Source organism: Corvus moneduloides, chromosome 1, assembly GCF_009650955.1.
Source record: "Corvus moneduloides isolate bCorMon1 chromosome 1, bCorMon1.pri, whole genome shotgun sequence".
NCBI lineage: Eukaryota > Metazoa > Chordata > Aves > Passeriformes > Corvidae > Corvus > Corvus moneduloides.
The window spans coordinates 149,301,583-149,326,434 of record NC_045476.1 but is presented as its reverse complement, the minus strand read 5'-3'; the positions used below and the strand labels follow the sequence as shown (position 1 = coordinate 149,326,434).

Sequence of the window (24,852 nt, the reverse complement as noted above, 5' to 3'; positions counted from 1 at the left end):
CAGACTGCTCCAAATACTTGAGTGTCCAACTGTGTAAAGGTTCAAGACAGTATTTCAGAAGAAAGAGACAGTGATCCAGCTTGTACCATGTATTTTATAAAAAGTAAGTCAGCTCACCTTTCCTTCCCAAAAAGAGAATGACTTCAAATCAAAATGACTTCCAAGAAAAGTAACCATTTATTTATTTCCACTTTTTTTTTTTTTTTTAGGTAGCCATAGAATGACTTTTTTAAGACAGTCTTCTATTTTTTTGTATTTCTTCACAAAATTTTTGCCTGAAAGCATAAAAACTGACTCTATCACAAGGCACTTCATATAAAAACTAAAAATGTTTGTAAAACATGTATCACTTAATCCAGAAATTTAATGAAATCCAGTTTAGTTGAGGATAAAAACTAGTTAGATTAGGAGTCTGGTAATTCAGTTTTTTAGTTTGTTTTCTCAGTTTTCTAAAGTACAGAGTGAACATCATGGAATCCTGACGATGTACGAAGTATTTATTGTTAAAAATTGGAAGAAGTACCTGCTGTGTAATACCAGTAGATGATAGAAAATTCAGACCTCATCCTTTTTTTTTGGCATTCTTTTAACTCTGTTGCCATGTTGTCATTTCTCTTAACACCATTCTGTTACTGCAATATTTTCAAAGAATCTTGTAGTAGTATCTGAAAACATCAGAATGATTCTTAGTAAATTCTTAAAACTGACCTTTAAGAGTTCAGCATTAAAAAGTTTATAGCAGTCCTTTTCTTCAATTTTCTCCAGTCAGCTAACTAAGTTTCATTCAAAAGTACATAAGCAGGAGTTTCATCTATGATGGACTTCAGCAACCCTGGCCAGAACTGTGAGATCATTGTGCAAAGGATATCAGGCAGACACAGTTTTCATTCCAAAGATAATAAGCTTAATAAAGGTAATATTTATATGTAATATTTAATTACAATTGCTGAAGTAATTTTTTGTAATGATGTATTATCATTATGGAAACATTCACAACTTTGGTGTAAATGCTGCTTTGTTAATGTAGCTCATTGCCAGAATTATTTTTATTTGAAAGTTCTCTGAGTAGACTTAACATGGTAGGTATATGTCTTTTCATTTGACTCTTTTTTAAATTTAATTTTGAGAGTTAATGAAGAGCACTGAAGAGGGTTAAGAATGGAGTCAGGTTGCTTAGAGTGAAAATAATATGTAGGTTGTGCGCATTGTGCTTGAAACAAATTAATGCACACTCCTACCACAACAGAAATTGAATATTCTCAATGTTCATTCAATGTGCATTGAATGACTGAGAATGAATTTATTTTCCACTATTATTTTGATTAAATATGAAAAATGAACAATTTTTTTCTGAAATTTACAATACATAAAATTAACCATGCAAAGGCATGGTTCATTTCTTCCTTAAAATAAGAAGATGGTGTAGCTATATAATGAATACAATAAAAATGGGCAGAATCTGACTCATTGTTTTCTGTGCAATTTAGCAAGCAAAGAATGTACAGGTGTTGAGCCAGAAACAAAAAGCTTAGAAGTCTATTTTATACATACTAAATGGACATGAAAATCTTAATTAAAAAAAATCTTCATCCATAAATATAAGTTCTGGACTTTTGGAGTCAGATACAGTGACAGGATTTGTGTTTTAATTTGTATAATCCAAGTGAGGTTTATCTAAATCTGTGAATGTATCTTGTCTTGAAGTGCTACCCTTAAACACTGCAGATTTATGTGTATATGAATTTTAGGCTTGCATGCAAAGCACATAGGTATATGAATCCTATGCTGGAATATATTTCCTCTTGTTTTAGTTATACACCTAATTAAATAGATATCTTATCTAAACCATTCTGGTCCTTGCTCTAATCAACAAAAAGGGATACATATTCCCATGGTGTGATCCATCCCATCTAAAACATCTATCTGCAATTTTTGGAATAAGATAATTTATTTGTAATGTAAAAGAAGGAGCACAGCCTTATTTTATCATATTTGTTCTGGCAGCTACCATGGGTCAAATGAATTAGAGAACATTGCTGCATATGTGATCTCCATCCATCCTGCAATCACAATGCACACATGTAACTTCATGATTTTATCTTATGCATATGTAGTAAAGCTGGCAATTTCAGATATGTTTCAGTGAGCAATGATTTAGTGGCTTGAGATTGGGTGATTCAAATTCAAGCTATTCTTAGTGGTGCCTCACCCTCAAATGTTTTAAACCTAACACTGGAGGTGAAGAAAATGTGTGTCTTATTATTAAGTGTATATTTGACAATAATATTTCTGCTTCTTTACGTGTTGTTGGACAAAATACTTAAGAAGAATTTCAGGTGATGGACTGCATTATTTTAGTTTTTCTGAAGGAGCAGGGAGCCATGGCCTATAGCCTGTCTTCAGAATCAATACCTAATGGAATTATGTTCCCACCTGAAAAAGGAAAATGAAAGGCAGGATTGGTTATATGCTGGAAATAATTTTTTTTTGTGGTTTTGGGAGGGACTTTAGTGAGTATTAAGTATTCTCTTCTCCAGAATATATAATATACCTACCTAAAAGTGCTATTAAAAATATAAATACTTTCAGAATTCGGTATAAACATCAGTATAGTACAAGAATTTAAGTTATATATACAAACTATGAAATTATTTACTCATTAATGTAAGAATTTATTCATTTGAAGAATATTTTCCTACTTTTAGTAAGGTTGTGCCAAATATTTTTATTTTTCATTTTATTTCAAGCACAGAGCAATCATACTAACTACTTTTATTGAAATATGAATATTGTATATCAAACATTTTTTATCATAAGTTCAAGTACACATGGATTACTGTGCTACAGGATTTCCGTGCAATAGCTGGAGCTTGCAGTCTAAGATGTTTTGAAGAATAGAGGTGAGCATTATTTGTATAACTATTAACTTCTGGTTTGCTTTTCTAATTCAAGGACAAGTTTGTGTCACTCAGATGCTAACTATATAAATTACAGAAGTACCAGAAGGTCATTTCTCATCACTTTCCACTTAATTATGAATCTCCTAGGTTCTGAGAGGAAGGGCTAGAAGGTTTTATGTACTCAAACTCACAGCTGAGGAGTATTTCATTCATTGGTTCAGTGCTTAACATGCTTGCCAAGCGAGCAGATGCCAATAAAAAGTCACCATAGGGTGACATTTAAAGGGCCTCAAACTATTCAGTGCATTTTTGAAAGGAAATTTAAAGAATTTGGTTGCTTCATATGATTTGAAGTCACTTTTTCAGTGCTGTTTTTAGATTTTTTCAATAAAAATGATTCGTTTTGGCTCAAATATTAATGATGTGTTTGAATATAATAATGCCCAATTTAATACAGACTGCTAAATAGCTTAAGCTATTGATTTTGAGTATAAACATATGGCACCACTATAGCTGTCTTTTTAATCACCTAAACCCGAAGTCGAATGTAAGACCACATCTGTGGTCTTCAAAGAAATTCATAATTCCCCAATAAGTAAAATAATTTGACTGTAAAGTGATTAAATTGATGAAAGATTACTAAAGATTTTTTTCTTTTTTTTTTTTCCCCCTAAGCAGTGTGACTCCAGCTGCTCCAAATATTTAATCATCAAATCTTGTTCACAGAAAAAGCTATTATTAAAATAACTGAAATTAGTCTGGGATTCTGGTTATTCCAAATACCAGAGGAAAAACTACATTGCAATCATCGCTTACAAGCTTTCCAATACACGTTACTGTCCCAAGGAGGAGACTGAATGGTGGCATATTTTCTGAACAATTCTGTTTTCTATTAGATTTACTTCTTAGGACAAGACTGCAGTACTTCGGCAAGACAACAGCAAAATTTTGCATCTCCATTTATTAGGTCATTTTATCATAAAGTTATATTAATAATGAAGGTGTCAATTTTATTCTTAATCTCTACATGAGAATAAAGCTGCTTTCCCAGTCTTCAAGCTTGGCCAGTTGTGGGGACCAGGCCTTTCTTTCTCTTGGGCTTGTGGTTTTTTGGTTTTAGTGGTTTGGGTTATTTCCCTATGTTTCTCCCCCTCCAGTGCATTTTCCTATTTTGTAGCTCCAAAAATCAATAGGAAAATCATCCTAACAGAACAACTGCAGAAATGCCTGTGTCCCTGATATATTTTTCACTTGTTGGCAGTAGGAGACCGACAGATCTGGACAAGGAAACCATGATAATTCAGTGTGACCATGGCCAAGTTTCCATCCTGAAATATTCTGATATATTTCATGGAAGGAGCTTATTAGGATCAGACTAAGATCAAGGAACTCCAAAAAATTATTTTACAAAACATCTTCTTCTTGTAAAATGGTTCACTATTAGGCCCTGTTCAGTATGGATCTGTAATCCATATTTCTCACTTTTCCTCTTCCTCTTATATTCCTTTGGATATAAGCCATTGCTCTCTCAAGTAAGATTATCTGTATTGACTCAAATATTTGTGTTCACCAGTGTGTACACAGACACAAAATTCAAGGATTCTGGATTTCTCTCAGTGATTTCTCTTTCCATACCTTTATTTAGAAAACAAATAAAAAAGTCTTTGCAATCCTCACTATATTTTGCTTTGTGTTTCTTCCATTTGTATTCCTGACTGCAGAACTGGGTGATTATTCCACATGCTTAAAAACAGAATCCCTGAACAATCTGTTTTACTGAAAAAAAGAGGAAGGGGTGTAAGCCATTTGCTGTTTGTATCCAATTGTTTATTTATAGTAATTTTAAAACAAAATTTTCTAGTTGAATTTTAGATAGAACTGAATTGCATCTGCTCTGATGCCGTGAGTAAATGTCAGGAAAATGTGAGTAAGTTCTCTAAGGGGGAAAAAACAAACTTGGAAGTCAGGTGCTTGCACATATTTTGTGGCAAAAAAAATTCCCACCTCTTTATAACAGTTTAGAACTAGAAATGTATTTTGGAAAGTCATGAAAATACTGTCAAAATATGGCCATTTGGTGAGAGGAAATTGCTTTGAGTTGTTACTTAGTGTTGAATTTCTGGTTTTGGAGGCCAGTGTGGAAACAATTGAAGGATGACAGTCCTATTGCTTCTGAGAGGTGACACCTAGGATATGTCAATAAAGCAGGAAATTGGAGAAGGACGATATAACAAGGGATGAATAGTGAAAGAAGGAATGGGAAGAGTAGGAAAAGTAGTTTATATACGTATGTATGGTTACATATACATATTCATACATGTATACCTATAGTTTGTGAAAGGGTAAAGCCTCCCTGAAACCTACAGTTGGCTAATGAGACTTGCCCAGCTCTAACTGATTATGAGTGTTGCATGAGAAGAAAAAGGCAAACACAAATATTGTTATTGACATAGGGTGAGACCTACCCAAGAGCACTGCTCTGATAAAGCACCTGTACCACATCTGTCCGGGTTTTGTAAATGTTTGGGATGATGTCAGAGAGATGTGGTTCTCTTGTTGTGACTATCACACCTCAAATTCCACTCTAACAGTGTAAGTATTAAATGTAATTTTGGAAGGAAGACTGCTTTTTGCTTTAGTATTTGGGGCCTGGACAGACATGTCATTTTAAAAAACGTGATGGTAAACACCCACTTGCACTATTTAGAAGTTATAATAGACAATCAGAAATAGGCTTCTAAAAAACCTGTGTTTTGTGAGATTTCTCATTCTCGAATCACCAAGTCAAACTTACTTCTCCAAGCCATCTGTTCCTCCTGTTCTTATCCTCCTTTCTCCCATTCCCATTTTCTATAAAGGACTTTGGATCCTAAAATGACAAGCTGATTGTTATGCAAGATTTGCTTTCTCCAAAAACACAAATTTCTCATTTAGGTCTTGAAACAGTCCCTAGGTTTTGACTTCACATTTCAGTTATAAACTCGGGCAGACTGGCAACACATCTGTTGCCAGACTGGAAACTGCTAAGTGGTTATATTTACTATAGAGATCATATTGATGAAGTCCTGGTTCTCCTATTTACTGCTATCAAATGGCTGGAATATTTTCACTTTTTCCTTTCACAGGTTTCCTTTATATAATTTTTTTATGGTTTTGACTGTGAAGGATTTTTTTTTTTTTTTAAGTATTCCACTAGGAGTTCATTTGAGTTTGCCTACTAATGAAAAGATAAATAACTACTCAAATATTAATTTCATCCACATGATTCAGTAAACTGAAGTGATAATTTGTTTCAGCTGAATGAACTGATTAATCATCTGATCTAAACAATAACATTTACTAGTAGGATGATAAAAGATAATTATTATATGCAGAAAGCTGTTGTACTTTTAATTAGTACCTCTGAATTAGCTGAGAGGTGATTGAAGAAACAGAGTTTTTTCAAAGTGACTTTGCCATTAAATCTAGAACCCTTATTACATAATTAATAGTATGGCTTGAATTAAATCTCTATTATCTTCTGTTATGTATGTTACTTAAGAGATTAATCTCCCTATGGTCCCTCCATATGCATTAAAGAGAGACTTAAACACAAACTTATTGAGGAAAGGCCAGCCTTCAAATTTGGGCACCTGATTTAAATAACTCATTAGCCAATTTCATGTTCCCTTGCTAATTTTTTTTTTTAAATAATTTTCTTACATTAATAAGTCAGTTCTCCCTAGAACTGAAATGAAGGGGTTTGTAGAATACAATTAATTTGAACTTCATGTAATCTGTGCCTTCATGGATAATAGTTTTACGAATTATTTTATTTTAACTGTTACAAGAGACATCAATAAAAACAATTTTTCTTGATCTGTTGTCTCTTTGGATATTCCTTCTGTTATATACAGGCTACTATTAAGATCTACAGGAAAGCAACAAAAAGTTGCAGGTGTTTCCTTTCTTCTTCAGAGACTGTAATAGAAAAATCAACAATTAACAAAATTCAGGTGGTTTACTTTTACCAGTATACTCCTCTTTCTTTGCAGAAAATCTTGCTTTGACAGTCAGATGCTATGGAAGTGTGATTCAGATTTGTTTTCTCAAAGTGTATAAGCAATTGTATAAGAACACAATGAAGCAGGATTGGAAAATGCTGCCCATGTTCAAGATTAACAAGATCTTCACATTTCTGCACTTCAGATCACTTTTGTAGTAGCAGGGAAATGGCTTCCTGCTTACTCTCAGCCTCATCTAACCTTTTCCACTCACTTTTCTCAATAAAATGGACCAATGAAATGACAGATCATGCAATGTGCACAACTGGTCTCAGAATGTTATTATCTGAGTAGTAGCTTTTTCAGCTTAAAGCAAATGTCAGTAGTTGTTAGCTGTACGCTCTTGGATTCTTTTCCTGTTCACACACTATTTTGCAAGAGACATAAAAAAAAAAAAATCAGTAGGTTGCAATTACTGGGCCCAAATGAAAAGCCTTCCACCTAATTGTCTCGTCCATTTAAGAGAATCCTGAGTACTTGCACATCATAGCAGTAAAGAATTGTCTTTTATTTAGAAGAACAGAAATAATATAATTAATTATACTTTCAATTTTTTTTACTACTGTATTGCTCACTGATGGACTTTCAGAGAAGTGAAGACATAATTTTGCGCTTGCTATTCCCCTCAGAGTAGATTTGAAGCCAGAAGTTTAAACTGTACAAAATAGTTAATTGCAAATTAGCAGCTAGGTCTGCAGCTTTGATTACTGCATTGGTAAAATAATCTCAGAAAACACAGACTGTGCAAAGTAGATGTGAAACAGTCTCTCATTCTTCTGCTTTATTTAGGTTTATAGCATTAATCACTGGTGGATCTGTGAGGCATTATTATAGATTTAAAATGTGTTTTGTTATATACCACAATAATAGCTAATTAAAAAACATTACTAGTGACCAAAGACCTACTTTAGTTTCTAATAAAGACTAAATGTAGGACTGAAATAATATAGGAAGATGTCTGCACACCTTCATTAAAGCATTTCAGTAGGATGTTTTGAAACTAGTGTACTTTTATATCAAAAAATATATTGCCTAACTTATCAGTTGGCTTCTCCATCCAGCTTTTATTCAGATTAAATTTCTAATTCTCACTCTAGCCAGTGCTCTAGGTCTGTTAACGCACTCTCAGTCTGTTAAATAAAATATAATTACTGCTTAGGGCCATCTGTATTTTTTTTGTCAAACTGTTCTACTTCATCTGTATTATCACTTCAACCCTCTTTCCCCTAGTTTAGAAATGACATTGGTAACATATGAGAGGTGTATTTTCCATGCAAGACATTGAGACTGACATTCTTCCAAAAATTTTTTTAAAAATTGAGAATAGTGAGTGAAGCAAAATTCTCAGTGTTGTGATTTGGGAAATTTAGTTCAATTAAGTGCTCCCACTAAAACCATACTGCCACTTGCTACCCCATTCCCCTTCCCTATTGTGGGTGACTGGAGGTAAGAACTGGAGGCACAAAAGATCATGCTTTGAGATAAGAACAATTCACTGTAAACGGCAAAGAGATAAGAATAAGATCAGTAGCAGAATGACAGAGGGCATAAGAAAAGAAACAATTCACATGGAAAAAAACCCAGATGATAGTAGACAATACCAGATGGCTGCCTCTGCCAGGCTTACTGGACCTGAAGGAACCCTTCTCCTCAAGAGCCTTCCTTCCCCGAGCCCCCAACAATGACAGTGAGGTGATAAAGAACAACCTCCTGTCCTGGCCCTACCCCCTCCTGGCTGCTGCAAAATGTAACCCTGTCCTGGCTGAAACCAGGACACACAGGAACAGAGGGCTTCTTTCTTTTTAAATGTGGTGCTGTATTTCCTTCCACTCAGCAAAAATGTTGAATAATAAGGCGCAAAAAACTATCTCCTTTTTAGGTCAGTTAGGCACAATGAGATAAATTCAACATCTCAGATATCAATAATAAATCTGAAGAGCATTAAAGGAGTTAAAATTATAAGATACATTGTTTTTTGGTCCATATGGATAAATAAACCTATGTTACCTGGTGAAACAATTGTAATAATAGATGTTTGAGTTTTAGTTGGGTAAAATCAAAACAAGTCAATTTAGAGAAAGAAAGTTTGGTTTGATGCATTCTTCAAGGTTTCTGTAATAGATAGCAGATGCACATGCTCCTAACTTTAAATTATTGCAAATAATATATTTCTGTAATTAATAATATAAAATACATGATATAACTATCAGTAAATAAAAAATACTGTTTTAACTGTTTCAACTCTACTGTTGTGTTGTTGCAGATCCTGAATGACCTTTACATGTATGCATGATGATTCAGGCCAGGAGAGAGAGGGTGTGAGCAGCAGACAAGGGAGAAGAAGAAAGGGAGGCAGAGGTTTGAAGCCAGAGGATAATGATAGTTTATGTAAAGTAATAAACTCTGCTGATTTTAGAAGAAAGTAGGAAAGTGTTAATTAGGAGAGTTCAGTCATCTTCCAGCTTCAGGAAAAGTCCTGACATCTCACATTTATGTGGAATTATGCCCATTTGTGGAGAAATATGCATATAAACTTTTTTCTGTGCAGTTTCACATCACTTCCTCACGCTGTGCTTCTAGTGTTAATAACTGCCCCATCTTCTGTCCCCAAACATATTGTTTTTTCATACATTCAGATGAACATTTCCTTTTCTCAAACATGAAATACAGCAGATCCCATCTCCCTCTTCCTCTCCTAGTCTGAGAATGCAGGAATACAGTAACAGGAGAGAGGACAAATCGTCATGTTTCCATTCAACACTTCTCTTAGAGAATTAAAACAAAGCAAGAACAGCAGAGGATGGCTTGCAGCTCAGTCTATATGTGTGCTCTGCTTTTTGAGATCATAGAATGGAACAGCTATTTTCTTTATCTGTGGGAGGAAAACGGCACAGGAGAGCTTTAAGAACCAGAACTCCTTTCTATCCTTCCTTACCTCTTCCTTGTTTGCAGAGAGAATAGTTTATTCTGCCTTTCCTCCCTAATCGTCTGGATGTCATGCCAGGAAATGTAGGATTCCATTTGACATCTCCAGTTGAGACTGCCAAAGGAACACCAATAACACTCGATGAAAAGCAGATAATTCAGTAAAGGCTTTTTCCACAGACTAAGAGATTAAGGACTAGACAGTAGTGTAAGTCACATACATTGAGATAAACTAGAATAAATTCAAATTAGTTCACCCTATTCAAGTACAGTTTACTGGCACATCTATGTGTGGTTTGGAAAACCTGCATGACTTTTATTTTGATCTCTCATATTAATTTGCTAATAACAGTAAATTTGTGCTATACATCTGATGATCTTGAAATAGAATCTGTTACATTTGAGGACTTTCGTAGGTCTGTCTTGTACAGTCATACTTTTATACACTGGGAAACTTGTGTGAAGCTAATCTATCATTCAGTAGCTATAGAAAATGTATATAGATATATATTGATGTGTGTTATACATATATCTATGTGTGTGTGGGTTCCTTTTTCTATTGACGGCTTTAGCAACTTTTCAGTTATATAATTATTCTCTTTTATATCTGATTATTTTTTGTAGCATTAATATATCAAATCCATTTAGTTTAATTGCTCAGTCATTCAGCACCTCTCTGTACTTAACTCATGCCAGTAAGAATACCCCTTCCAATGGTTTACACATAAACCCCTCACTAGCCTTATTTTGCCATCTAGTCTGCAGTGCACCCAAGAGGCTCATACAGGTGGAATTAATTTTTACTTCTTCCAAGGTCAGGAGCACTAGACGACTGTTTTATTCTGTTATTTGCTTTGAAATGAATCAAGATTTACACAGCAGGATACTATTAGCAGGAACTCTACTTTGTATTCACAAACAATTAATAATTTTCCTGTTACAGCACATGCTAAGAAGTGTCAACCATTACAGAGAAATTTAACTGGTATCACTAAAGATTAGTTACAGACACAGAGTAGACTGAATGTATTAAAAGTAACTGGCAGACAACCAAATGTTTGGAAATGTAAGAGGAGAAACATTTTTAAAAATGACACCTCTGCTACTATTTTCATTTAGAAGTGATAGTAGCAGTGCTAATTCAGACATACTCAGTGTTATGTCGAACTGAAGTATTACACTGAACAGTAAAAGATCAGTTCTTCTAATTCTTTCATGTGAGCTGGTCAAAATTAATTTAGGTTTCGTTACTGAGAGCAATATTCCTATCCATGAATTCTGTAAGGTCATCTCTTTAGGGTGTCATCTTTCAATCTTTTCCTTCAAAAACCTTCTCACAGATTATTGAACAACTTCTCTTCAAAAAGCCCAACATACACTCAAATTATCTTGCAGTTTTACTGGACATTTTTCTCAGCAGAAGGGGGCTAATATCTGTTTGTTTGGTGTTTACGTGAGTATAACATAATTTTAAAATAGTGAGTCAGTCTGTAATTTGTATTTCTAGTTCAATGCATCACAGTGTATTGCTGGTTCATCCTAAATACAAAGGAAAACTTCATACATTTTTTTCTTACCTGCTGTTTATTGTGAAGCCAAATACTTAAATGAAAGGAGTCATTTAAAGAGAAAGGCTATGTTCCAGTAGGAGGGGCAGATACAAGTTGCAACAGTAGGTAGCCTTTAACTTTTTTAACAGTATAGTAAAAGTAATTTTTCTGCTCGTCATAGATTAAGACAGCAAAGGGTCATAATAAGCCTTTGTACCAGATCATCTCTGAGTTTATTAAATACAATTTCCATTATTAAATTATGTTATGCAAGACTCTTGACTTGCAGTCAGTGAATGCTGAGCTACTTTATATAAATAATTGATGGACCTTAACTTCAAAATATTTCTAGATATTATGCTATTCATTTATGCATTTTATTTTTTCAAGGCTACTCCATGGCTGGTTTGAGGTATCTTAAAAGTGACATCCAAAGAAAATCATGGAAGTGTAAAATTTAAGCCATGTCCCGTTTCTCACAAAAAAAGAAAAACCAAAAAAACCTCCAAAAAAACCACTCTTTCCTCCCCTCCTCTTCCTAAAAAAAACTAAAAAAGCCCCAAAAAATAAAAAAATCTGTAACTCCTGCAAAGAAAACTGGATCAAAGTGATTGTCATCATACTAGTGTAGTCAAATCTTAATGCAGGTGTCTATTTTGTGAAGAATTCCTCTCTTTCTTATGAGAATGGGCACAAGGGTTTTTCCTATCAGGTGATCATTTGATTGATGACACTAAAATGATCGACCATAAAGTCTTGCTGAGTCTTTCTCATTGAGAGAAAACCTCACACAGTAGTTTCCTGCATCCTCTAGTTATGCCTGAATCCTGTTTATATAAAGCATAGATTTTCTCCATTGTTGTTTATCATTTGGCTGACTGACCATGAACCACCACTTAGCACAGTGAATGGGGTCTCCAGATTTGGGTGTTAAGATGCATGAGAAATTCGCATTTCTGCTTTCTTAGTGCGTACTTGTTTTCCTTAATCCCCAGAGACTTTTCTCTATTGAGAGATTTCTCTTTCTCTGTTTTTTAAAGAAGCTTCTCAAAAATGTGGACTTCTTTCTCTTTTTTTTCTTTCTCAAAGAAACAGTTAAATATGGTTTTGTAATTTCTTTATAGGCATTCATAGGAAAAAAAAAGCTGAATCATAAGCAAAAAGAGAATATCATCAGTGGAACAGACGTAGAAACATTTTTATGGGTTTTTTTCACTGTGAAATAAAATCTTCATATTTTGTTTGTTCATGTTGTGAACAAAACTCTCTTCTGTAAGTATTATTTAGACTGATGACAGAAATTGTTTGAAACTATAAGAAGTTAACTTCTTCAGAGTAACCTCAAATTCTGAGAAAGACCTCTAGCTCTAAAATTAGACCTGTTTTATACCACAACTGTTAGACACCTTAACACCTTAATTTTTCATTCACAGTTAGAAGAAACCTGTTTTAAATATGTTAGAGAAAATTATCTAAACTACCATTTTCAAGCACAATTTTAAATTATCATTCTTAACAAATCAGCTGATTCATCTGGGTCTTTTGTTTATTGGGATTTTGCTCAGTTCTTCAAACTGATTTCGTGCAAGAGAAACAGTGATGTTACTGTAGAAAATAATGACCATTATATAGCTCATGTATGCTTTTTCCAGACTGAAATAGATTCTGATTGGAGATACATATGTGTATTAAGAACTGTAAAGGTAATTTGGGTCCTATTATAGTAATACAGCTGATTTTAATTTTCTTTTGTCAGTTACTAAGACCTATCATTACAAATGCTGATTCAGCCTTTAAACAAATACCTGGACCCTCAACAGGAGGGCTTATATGTATTGCACATTTCACTTTCTGTAATAACAATGCTTAAACCATGTTAGTCCTTCTGGTATTTTCTTATAGGCAAGTGAATTACAATAGTAGTGGACTTGATTTTACACTAAAGCTTTCTTATTTCAATAAATCATTAGGCACACAAAAAATCTGTAAGAAGGGAAAACCCAGGGTGAAGAATTTATTATGGTCTTATTCCATTGTTATCCACGTAAGTTATTAGGAGTATTTCTTTAGATCCAATAGCTGGCATAATATATAAAATAAATATATTTTATCCAGGTAAATACTATTTGATCAGTACTAGCAGCAATGGCAATTATATGGTATCTATAAAGGTTTGAATTTGAGTTGGGTTTAATTCTTTACTGGGTCAGTGTAGTGGGTTGATCTTGGCTGGACATCAGGTGCCCACCAAGCCACTCTATCAGTCCCCTTCCCAGTGGAACAAGGGAGAGAGAGTACAGTGGAAAACAGCTAGCAGGTTTAAAGCAAAAAAAAGACAAGCACAAATTTGTGTGCTCATAAGCAAAGGGAAAAGTTAATCTCTACTTCCCATCAGAGAGCTATGTTTGAACATTTCCCAGGAAGCAGGGCCTCAGCACACTTGCAGTGGCTCCAGAAGGCAAGCATTGTAAGATAACAAATGCCCCCCACAACCCAATACTCTTCTCTCGCTTAGCTTTTATATCTGATGGTATGGAATATCTTTGGTTAATTTGGGACAGCTGTCCTGGTTGTGTCCCCTCCCAGGATCTTGCCACTCCCAGCCCCTTGTTAATACTGGTGTGTTATCAACACCCTTCCAGCTACCAATGCAAAGCACGACACTGTGAGGGCTGCTAAAAAAAAATGAACTCTATCTCAGTCAGACTCAATACAGACAGAAATGTGAGCAATTCAGGGATCTCTTTTGGAAGACTGTTATTGTACCTGGCCCTGGAGAGATGAGAAATCCAGGAAATACATTTCATTTTCAGGGATCACCACTTCAAGAAAAAAATGGTCCATGCTAATGATCAGACTATCAAACAAAGGTGGCAAAGAACCTGCACAGATGAACAAGGAGCTGCTGATAAAACTTGAACCTAAAAAAAAGAAAAATTCAAGAGGTTGAAGCAGGGTCAGATGTTTGAGGAGGAATATTAAAACTTGAAACACACTGAAAAGATGGGGTTAGGAAAGTCAAAACCCATGTAGAATTGAATCTGGGGTGAAGTCTCTGAAGAAAAATGATGCAAAGAAACATGAATTAATAAATTTCTTCTGAACTACAGTCTTTACCAGTAAACCAATCTTGAACAATCTCAGAACGCTGAGACCAGCAGAAAAGTATAGAGTAAGGATGACTTGGAGGAGGACTACATGAGGGAGAACTTAGACAAACTGGGCCAATGCAAACCCATGGGCCATGATGGGTTGCATGGGAGGTCAGTTACCCTTGAAAGGTCATGACAGCTGAGGGAGGTTCCCACGGTCTGGAAGAAGACAACATTCCTATCCTAAAGAAAACCAAGGAGAAAGATCGAGGGAACTATTAGCCAGTTGGTCTCACCTCTGTACCTGGGAAGGTGGTAGAGAAAATAGTCCTGGTCACCTTCTGCAAATATTGGAGATGATCAAGATGATTAAAAGCAGAGAGTCGGTACTGTTCAGCCAAGGGAAAGAAAGGCAAGGCAAATCAAGGCAAGGGATAAAACCTGTAAATTAGGCAGGATGATGCTGGGTCAGGTTGATCAAAGAAGTTGTGGGATCTCCATCCCCATAGATATTCAAAACCTGATTATACATGGGCCAGAGCAACTGCTCTAAATTGCTATCCTGTCTGCAAAAGGACTGTACTAGATAATTGGTGAAGACTTCCAGTCTCAGTTATTTTCTAATTTTGTGATAGGAATTATACTGAGAATACTGTTCATAATCTAATACTATTTTAATTATATCAGTACTTTTTTTTTAACAGGTAGGTGTAATCTCTATACATGTATATTTTTTACTTCAAAAATGAAACTAAAATTTCTTTGATGAAATTTTTAACTAGCAAACTATTTTTGGCCAATTCCATCTGTTGTTAGATGCTTTCCAAACTCTTTGAAAGTGTCCAGATATTACAGTGATGTAGGCCATAGAAACATCTAGATATTTAGAGGCATGGAAAGTCTGCTTGTCTAGCTCTTGCCTGTTTAAAAGGGAGCTTGCTTGTGAAGGCATATTTTGAATTAATGGATTCCCTCACTGTCTTAAATTACTGGCAGTATTAACATTACAGTGTGCCTGGAATTTTGACGTTAAAAAAATCACACAAATGGAAATGTATAAAAAACCCTTTAGAAATGTATTTTGTTAATTTTTTGAGGAAATGCATAAGTTAGTTGTAACTATCAAAATTTCAAGAGAAAATCTTTTTTGAATAGCCTTGCATTGTTGATCTTGTAAAATAAAAGACAACTAGATATGTAAGTAAAATGTTAAACCATAAAACACAGGGAAAAATATATTTTATTTTAAATAGTATTGCCACAGAGCATTGAAGGCCAACATGAACATGAATTCAGAAATAATTTGCGGCCCAATTTTAGATGTCAAGTTTGGACAGGTGACTTTCAGTATTTCATGATAGTTGACAGGGGACAGCAAATGATTACGAATGAGTCATTATTTAGGGAGTATTTATCCATCCATCATTAAAGAAAAAAAAAAAATCACACCCAAATTCTTCAGTTGAAGTGATTTGATCTTTATTTGAACTGGATAGTAGTTTTCAGTTATTTGTTTCCTAAAGGCAAACTATACTGGATACTCAACGTTACATTTTATCAACTTTTGTTAATTTGGAAGGTATTTTTGCATTGGCTTCAAATATGTTTGTTATTATTTAATTTTAAGAAAATTTTTTTTAAACACTAGAAAATAAAAGAATGAACACATGCCAAATGGAGTAGACAACAATGAGCACCAGAAAACACAGGAATAATGAACTGTTCTTTTTCTAATAATCAGAATTTCGTCTCTTGTAACATAATGTCAGCTGGTCAGGTATCAGTCACTATACATTGCAACATTTTGCAGTTTAATTAATAAAAAGAAAGTATCCTGGCACAGATAAAGGAAGGAACAGAATCTAAATTATTTCTTCCCAAGTGGCTGCAGCTTATTCCTGCTTAATTTGAGAAAGCAGCTTGACTCACGTAAATTGATCATAAAGGGCTCAAACCTCCTTACTTGAGCTTTCTGCTCTTCCATATTAACCCCTTTCTGGCAGTAAGTCCTCTGTCACTTCTTTTGATGTCTCAGCCACCTCATCTTAATCTATTTTATCTCAAGTCGATGAAACCTTTTGGTTATGTTCTTGTATTTTTGTCTGTATTTTATTAAGAAATGCACAAATGATAGTGAAAAAAAACCAGTTATCAAAAATGATATATGGAGCTTTCTCTTTCTAAAGTGGCTGATTTTAAGTCACGTATTAGTTCACTTTCTTCAGTGTTATACTTTTAGACAGAAGGGTTCACAAGACAAAGCTAGAGGCGAAACCAGGACTGAAATACTTAAAAAACGTACAAAAAGACCTTGGAATTTGACTCACTATATGGTAAAATTTCTGGGCAAATATTTTATAATAACCCACTGCAATACAATATAGCTTAACAATTCCATTTTTACAGTTTTCCCAGGATACAACTCTTGATAACAATTATGTGTGCTTGTTATGGTAGCTGTATCTCTTGCCTGAATTTTGTGTACATAGTTTGAAACATAATTCAAAATGGGAAATAGCAGTGTCTCCCCTGATCTCTTTTTTCCCAGGCAACGAGCACATGGCACAGCAGTGGAAGTCACAAGGAACTTTTCTTGTCTCAATGGCAAAATGAAATTCGCTGAGTATGAAAAAAGATTTGATAAAAGTAAAAATCTGATGGAAACAATTAGCTGGGTTAAAAGCTTGTTAGTTGTCTTTAGCAACACCAAAAAGAAAACTTGAATCCAGATGAATATTATTTTGAAAATAAGCAGAACTAATAAAAAATCAATGATGAATTTTGTGGAGATAGAAGAAGAAATTATGGGCATAACTCAGCATGTCACTTATAGTTCCTTGTAAAAAATGGACAAGAATCTTTGGAAGTGTCTCAGAAACACTTTTGTTTCAAATTTTTATAAATATAATGTCCAGTCTTTTCCTTCAAAAAAGGAAGGAAATGTATTTGTAAATATAATGTCCAGTCTTTTCCTTCTTCTTAAAAAAGAGGCTTTTAAAAACTGAAACGGGTATATGATAAGATCATGAGTAAGGAACATGGAACTGCCTTTTTACGAAAAAATCAGTAAAAAAAAAAGTCAACAATTTAAAGACAATGCAGTTTTAATATACTATTTTTAAAGCTTTAAGGGTGTGTAATGAACTGAAAGAACTGGAGGTGAGAGCTTCATCTTCTATAACTAAACCTAGCAAATGAAGATATTGTAGAACTTTGGGAAGACAAATATAACCTAGTAGCAACACACTGAAATATTTATTCCAAAATGTCTAACCTGAATAATGAATAAGAACTGCTTCTTTCTCTTTTAAGGTGTTCCAGTACGTAAAAATACCTGACTGCTTCCATCTTTATACATGTATAGTCCCTAAGTCATTTTCCCATCCACTGCTAGTAGTATTGGACATAAATGTTTTCTAGGTACTAGGGTCAGAACTAACCCAAAAAATTATTTTTCTTTTCATTGATTACTTGTATTAAAAGTGAAAACATCTCTGATTCAAATGGGCTATGCACTAACTATTAAGTGCAAAAATAAATCTTCCATTGAGTTGCTCTACTAGAATGACTTTAAAACCAAGAATTTTTGTGATTCAATAGATGTATTCTGAAAAGTGTTGCCTTTAATCAGTTGCTCATTTATTTCACAAACGCAAAGATATATTGAATGTTAATATTCTTTTAAAAAATGAAACATTCCAAGGTGAGTAAAAGTTACAGAGGGTTATCAACAAAATCAATTAATAAAGCACAGTGTATAATAAGATGCCTGGAATTATAAAGGAGAAAATTGCACTGAGAATTTAGATGCATGTTGGGTGGGGGAGGGCACAGAATTTGAAAGTATATTCAAGAGCAGAAAAATTGTTTTGTTCCCTAATTACTAGAATCTTTTAATGATTATATGTAAATGTATGGCTTCTGTACCTTCATTGTCTCTTTTAGATGTATTTTCATCCTTTTACTGCTGTAATGGTATGAAAAACAACCTACATTCAGCACCAGGACGGCTGACTTAATTATTTTGAAACCATACATTAATGTATATTTTGTTCTCTCTTCCCCCCCCCCTTTCCTATTCTGTTCCCTGTGTTTGGCTTTGGTTTTGTTTTTTGTCTTGGCTACTGGTGCCTCTTCCATCTTTTCCTTTCTATTTGGTCAGTTGTTTTTGGCCAGTTTGTGTTTTTCCAGACATCACTCCATGACGTAGTTGAAGTATATGATGGCCCAACTCTACAGTCATCTTTGTTATCCTCTCTCTCAGGATCTCATTCAGGTATCATTTAATAGAACTGTCAGTATATCATTATTTACTTTTCTTATGAACCTAGAAATATAATGTAGTCCAAAAAAAGAGGAAAAAAAGGATTTTCATGTTTGCTTAAATTAATCTCTGGCAAATATATGAAATCCATTTTTTGAACTAAACACTTCAAAATCTTTGCATTGATGAATAAAATGAAGAAATGAAGTAAAATTGCTTTTTTTTTTAATGTTTCTCTCTTTTGATATTTATCTATTATTGTGGGTATTAAGGACTTCTTACACTGTGCCTTTTTGGCTTTAGTGAGTAGTTTGAAATAGCTTGTAGATATTTTAAAGGGAAAGCAAGGTATATTTGTATCAAAGTAAAATTAAGTAGATTAGTTGCATGTTGACTCAATTTAAAGAGGTGGGGGGGTTGGAATTTTTGCTGGTTTTTTTTTTCAGTTTGGTTTTTGTTTTCTGGGGTTTTTTTGGGGGTGTATGTGTTGTGGTGTGGTTTGTTTTTGTTGGGTTTTTTGGTGGTGGTTTGGTTTGGTTTTTTTGCAGGGGTTGGTTGTTTGTTTTTGTTAAAGGAAACAATCAACAAATATTCCTAGTAACTGAGATGAGTTTTAACACCTCTTTTCTAGAATGACATAATACTGTCAACATAAAATACTAAAAGTGCATATATCTTGCAAAGTTTCTTGAAGCAGAACAGGGTTTGCAGAGTATTATTTCTAGCTGCAAAGATGTTGACAGGTATTTTCTTTAGTAAAAAGTGGCTATGATAGCTTTGTATTTTCATTGTTTGAGTAGGTGAATCCCTTCCATTGAGCTCGGGGAACCAGATCACAGTCAGATTTACCTCAGTTGGACCAATAACAGCTAAAGGATTTCATTTTGTTTATCAAGGTGAGACAACCTAGAAAAATGTGTACATTTATTCTGTTCATCATAGTTTGTAAATCACCAGAGAGAAACAGACTGAGGATGAAGAGGAAAGTAATAGCCTTTTAACAATAGAACAAGTGTCATTATTTCTACATGTTTTGTAAAATGTTAAAACTCTTCTTTTATCTATATTTTAAAGCAGAGATCAAATACTTAAGCATAAGAGGGGTTCCAAATTTAAGAAGACAGTTACACAAAGCTGCTGTTTCTGTTTATTATCTGAATGACAAGTGGTAGATCCATCTGGGTGCTCTAACTGATTTATCTCTCAATTTAAATGTGAATATCTGAAAATGTTATTACCTGTGAGTTTAAAAGGATCTTACTGTTACTAAGATATTTTTCTTGATTTACATTATTTGCCTTTTTATGGGTCAAATGCATAAGTTTTTATATAGCAACACTTGCAGCTGCAATTCATTCTTTCATTACATATAAATCCTCATCTGACAGTCAGAATACACATTTAGAAATCCACATAAGTAAATGTAAACATCTGACACAAAATGGTATTTTGAAACCCTGTATTAGTTGAGTATCTCATGGAAGTATTTCTTGTAAGTGTCATTTTAGAAAGGCTTTCGTGTGGATTTCATGCATTTCTTCCAATCTTGGCAAGTATATCAGTACTATGCTCTCCTAAACAGTAACTCAAACATCAGAAGTGACCAATCTCTATTGTGAAAGTTTATTTGGGGATTATGGAAATATTCTTAACTGGGAAATAGCTGAAGGTTTCTTCCAGACATTTTAAATATTTGTGGTTCAATATCTGTATTCCCTCACCAAATCTAAAATTAAGAATCCACAATTGTTTGTATGTTCACAGCTGTTCCAAGAACAAGTGCAACACAGTGTAGCTCTGTGCCCGAACCAAGATTTGGAAAAAGGATTGGAAATGAATTTGCAGTTGGTTCACTGGTTCTTTTTGAGTGCAATCCAGGCTATATCCTCCATGGGTCAACAGCAATTAGATGTGATACAGTACCAAATGCATTGGCACAATGGAATGATTCACTCCCTACATGTGTTGGTGAGTTCCTAAGGCTTTTTAATAGAAATAATTACTGCTTGAAGTGTAGACCATTGTCTAGTTGAATGTATTTATTCTTTGTCATTGGTATAGTACTTTTTCTTGCTTACTTTAATTTACTGTCACTTTTAGTCAAGGTTAAGTTTTACTCTTCTTTCTATTCTAACCTTTCTATTCCATTTCTATTCTAACCTTGCTGTGACATTTCGCAAGTTTCATGAACATGCTCTGCTGCCATAAATTATGTGATAGCTACTCTTATATTAACATCACTGGGAATTCCTGGCTATCCCCCCTTAATGATGAATCAGAAATATTAGTTTGTGCCCTTACTTCTTGCAAGACTAAGATGATCTTACATTGCAGATCTCTAACAAGATATTGCAAGCTATTAGGAAGAATACTACTATATTAAAGACTTAGAAATAGTTACATTAATATTTCGTTACTTGCCAGGAAAAAGGCAGTAACTTTTCAGATCAGAAAATATACTTTGTCTGGTCATAGTCATACAAGATTAAATTCTCAAAATTAAATTCTTAAATTAATGTGCATCCGTTGGCATTTACAAACTGACTTTCACCAACTGGAAATCTAGTAACTGTGATGAAATTCCTCACTTTACTTTTCCTGATAGGGTAAAATGCATTGTGATAATGAATTCAACAGAGTACATAAACAGAGGTTTAGATGAGTTGATGAAAAACAATGAACATATTTTCATTAGGTTTATTTGTCACCTGCCATGCTAACCAGCTGATGGTGCAAGGGAGAGTCTGACTGGTTTTTCGTAAATTAAAAGACTATCTCCAAAATACCAAAATCCTGATAGAGCTCAAGGCTAAGTATCAATGGGGTAATATTGATAAAATACAATTAACGAAGTTTTAAACAAATAATGTTGATTTAGACTGTTTCAGGCGTAGCAATAGAACCACAATTTCTATATCAGTAAGAAGGTGAAGTATACACTATATAGTATCTAATTTAGTCTCATAGATTACAGTTTAATCAGTAGAATTGTACTACTTTTCCCCTTGAAATACATTCCCTTTGTTTTTTTCAGATATAACACCTTGGCAAAGTGTTGAAGTCATTCTTTTGGACATTAATCACAATATATTGTTGATAGTTTAATACATGATTTAGTCTATGGAAGAGAAACTTATCTGTCTCTAGACAAGCTGAACTGAGGAAGGGTTACAGGCCACCTTCTGTGTGAAAATCCCTGTGTCAATAAAGGTGATAAAATACATAGGAGGTGAAAATTGCATTAAACTAAATCAGTGTAATAATTGAAGTGGTGGACATGACCATGTTAAATTGCCTTCATTCTAGTGAATGTTTAAATATTACATATTCAGAAAATAGGCATAGAATCATTGAATCATAGAATCATTAAGGTCAGAAAAGACATCCAAGATCATTGAGTTCAACCTTTGACCAAACACACCATGTCAACTACAACACAGTACTAAGTGCCACGTCCAGTCTTTTCTTGGACACTTACAGGGATGATGACTCCACCACTTCCCTGGACACCCCATTTGAATGCTTAACCACGCCTCCAGTGAAAAACTTCAACTGATGTCCAGTATGATCCTCCCCTGGCACAGCCTGAGGCAATGTCCTCTTGTCTTACTGCTTGTTGCATGGGAGAAAAGGCCAACCCCCACGTGGCTACAAACTCCTTTCAGCTTGTAGAGTGAAAAGGCTCCCCAAGCCTTCTCTTCTCCAGGCTGAACAGCCCCAGCTCCCTCAGCCACTCCTCACATGGTGTACTCTCTAGAGCTTTCACCAGCTTTGTTGCCCCTCTCTGCACTTGTTCCAGCACCTCAATGTCTTTCTTGTAGTTAGGGGCCCAAAAATTAACACAACACTCAAGGTGCAGCCTGGAATCAACCATTCTGTCTGTTCATCCTTTTATGAGTAATTGTTTAAACACTTTAAGTGACACTAGCTTTTAATTTATCCATGTAGTTCCAAACAGATTCTGTCAATTATATGCCATGCAATACATAGCTACAATATTTCTTATTAAGATAAGTTGCATTATATCGATTTTCTAAATCCTCATATTTGCAGCTCCTGAAATCCCTTCAGAATTTAGCGATGTTGCATAGAAGTGATACATTAGCTTCTAATGGACTTGATAAACCATCTCATCAATCTTTTCCTTCAACTTCTAAAATACCAACAGAATATCTTTGTGCAGATTAAGCTGTAATATTCTTTGTGTCTGTTAGAGCCTCTAATGATATAGACAAGATGCATTCAAGTTGAACATTCAAAAGAGAAACTTGATGGTTCTTAATGTATCTGTCCTGTTTCATGCATAACACTTTTATTAATCTGTAAACACAGATGTGATGAATGTAGTCTTACAAGGATCTTGAAAATTCTTCACTGATGCAATAGATCCACAGACTGTGATGGAATAACTCACACGAGCAGAGAACAGTCAAGGAGTTAAGACTGGTGTTATTAATTATTTAGAGAAGCAATATGAAGAAAGAATGTTACCTTTTTTTTTTGGCACTTTTTATCTTTTATACTAATACAATCTGTAACTTTTCAAACTTTAAGCCTTTAAAAATGCTTTATTTTTGTAAGACTACTAGGAGACAATGAAATGGATTTAACTTTGTAAAGGTCAAAAACATAAGGGGAATAACAGCATGATTCTGTCAGGTAGGAAATAGACATAATTCTAATTTTCTTCTATTCCTTTTTGGTCAGTTAAAAGAAGAGTTTTGGGATAAAAAATTTTATTTTCCTGAGGTGTCGGTGATTGAGGCACAGACCCAGATCAGTATGGAATCTGAATTGTTTATTCAAAGAAATGAGCTGGTTTTATACACTTTTCCAAGGCACAGTATTTCCTTACATGGCAATTCTCACTACGTGACCTATCCCATGTCACCACATCAGCAACACCCTTTCTAAATGTCCTTCTATGGGGAGATCACTCTCTGTTCACCCGTCCGTCAGCTCCCAGCAGGCTCCTCTCTGTAGGGGTTTGCCGTGTGACACCTCCTCCCCCCAGGGTCTGGTGGAGACAAGCTTCTCTCTGTGCTGCCACGTGCTCCTTTGTGCTGCCATGTGCCTCTGCCGGCACGTCCCACAGCCCAAACCCAATTCTATCCCATCTCTTCCCACACTGAGGCATATATATATTTTTTAATGTAGCATCTATTTAGAAAGTTTTCAGCCATAGTATAAGCTTTTATAATAAGTCTTCTCACTTCTGAAGTTTCATTCTTCTTTTCTTGCCTTATGCATTTCCTTTCAGTGCCCTGTGGTGGTTTTTCAACAAAGCGCAAAGGGACCATTTTATCTCCTGGTTATCCTGAGCCTTATGACAACAATCTGAACTGTGTGTGGAAGATCACAGTACCAGAGGGAGCTGGGATTCAAGTAAGTGCACTTGCTATTTGCTTGCTATCACCATTTAGAACTGTTTTTCCTGATGCAAAAGCTGAAAAGATCATTTGTCTGTACAGTTTTTCTATCTCATTAATGATTCTGAAAGTGGACTTTATTGCACATCTTTTTATTTATGCAATGATTAAAAGTTATAAGATTTTAAAAAATCTTAAAAAATGCACTTTTAGCCTTTTACTTAGAAGAAAATCACCGTAACTTCCAAACATATTTTGATAGATCAGTGACTCCTTATAAGCCAAGGGAAATAGAGAGCCTTCCTAGGAATTCTTTTTTGCTCTCCCCAAATTTATATACCTCCTTTAACAGAGCAAAATTAAGTGAGTTGCTTTCAAGGACTAGTTATATATGTTTTCCTAGAAACTCTGCTATTTACTCTATATTTATGGAAGTTCACTGTGATGTAAAGATGCTTCAGTATGTTTCAACATTTATTCTTTAAAATAGTTTGAGAATTCTCGTTTACTTTCGTAAATTAAGAATTTCATAGAACACACAGTGGGAAAGTATCCATTAAGCTTAGTCATGTATATCTCTAGAGTTCACTAAAGAAACAGACAGAAATCTTTTTTTTGGAAAGGCAGTTGAGTTTAATAAATTAGGAGTTCTAAGCATCATCTGAACAGATTCCTAGCAAAATGCACATCAAGAAATTATTATAACAAG

General features: G+C 34.4%; 1 protein-coding gene across 1 annotated transcript in view; it reads left to right on the top strand.

The window, feature by feature from the left end:
* CSMD3 (CUB and Sushi multiple domains 3) overlaps positions 1-24,852 on the top strand; it is a 611,488-nt gene that overhangs the window by 474,932 nt on the left and 111,704 nt on the right. Inside the window, 4 exon segments of the mRNA XM_032131786.1 lie at positions 18,673-18,786; positions 19,575-19,670; positions 20,539-20,742; positions 24,035-24,159. Of these exon segments, the coding sequence (XP_031987677.1) occupies positions 18,673-18,786; positions 19,575-19,670; positions 20,539-20,742; positions 24,035-24,159 (539 nt within the window).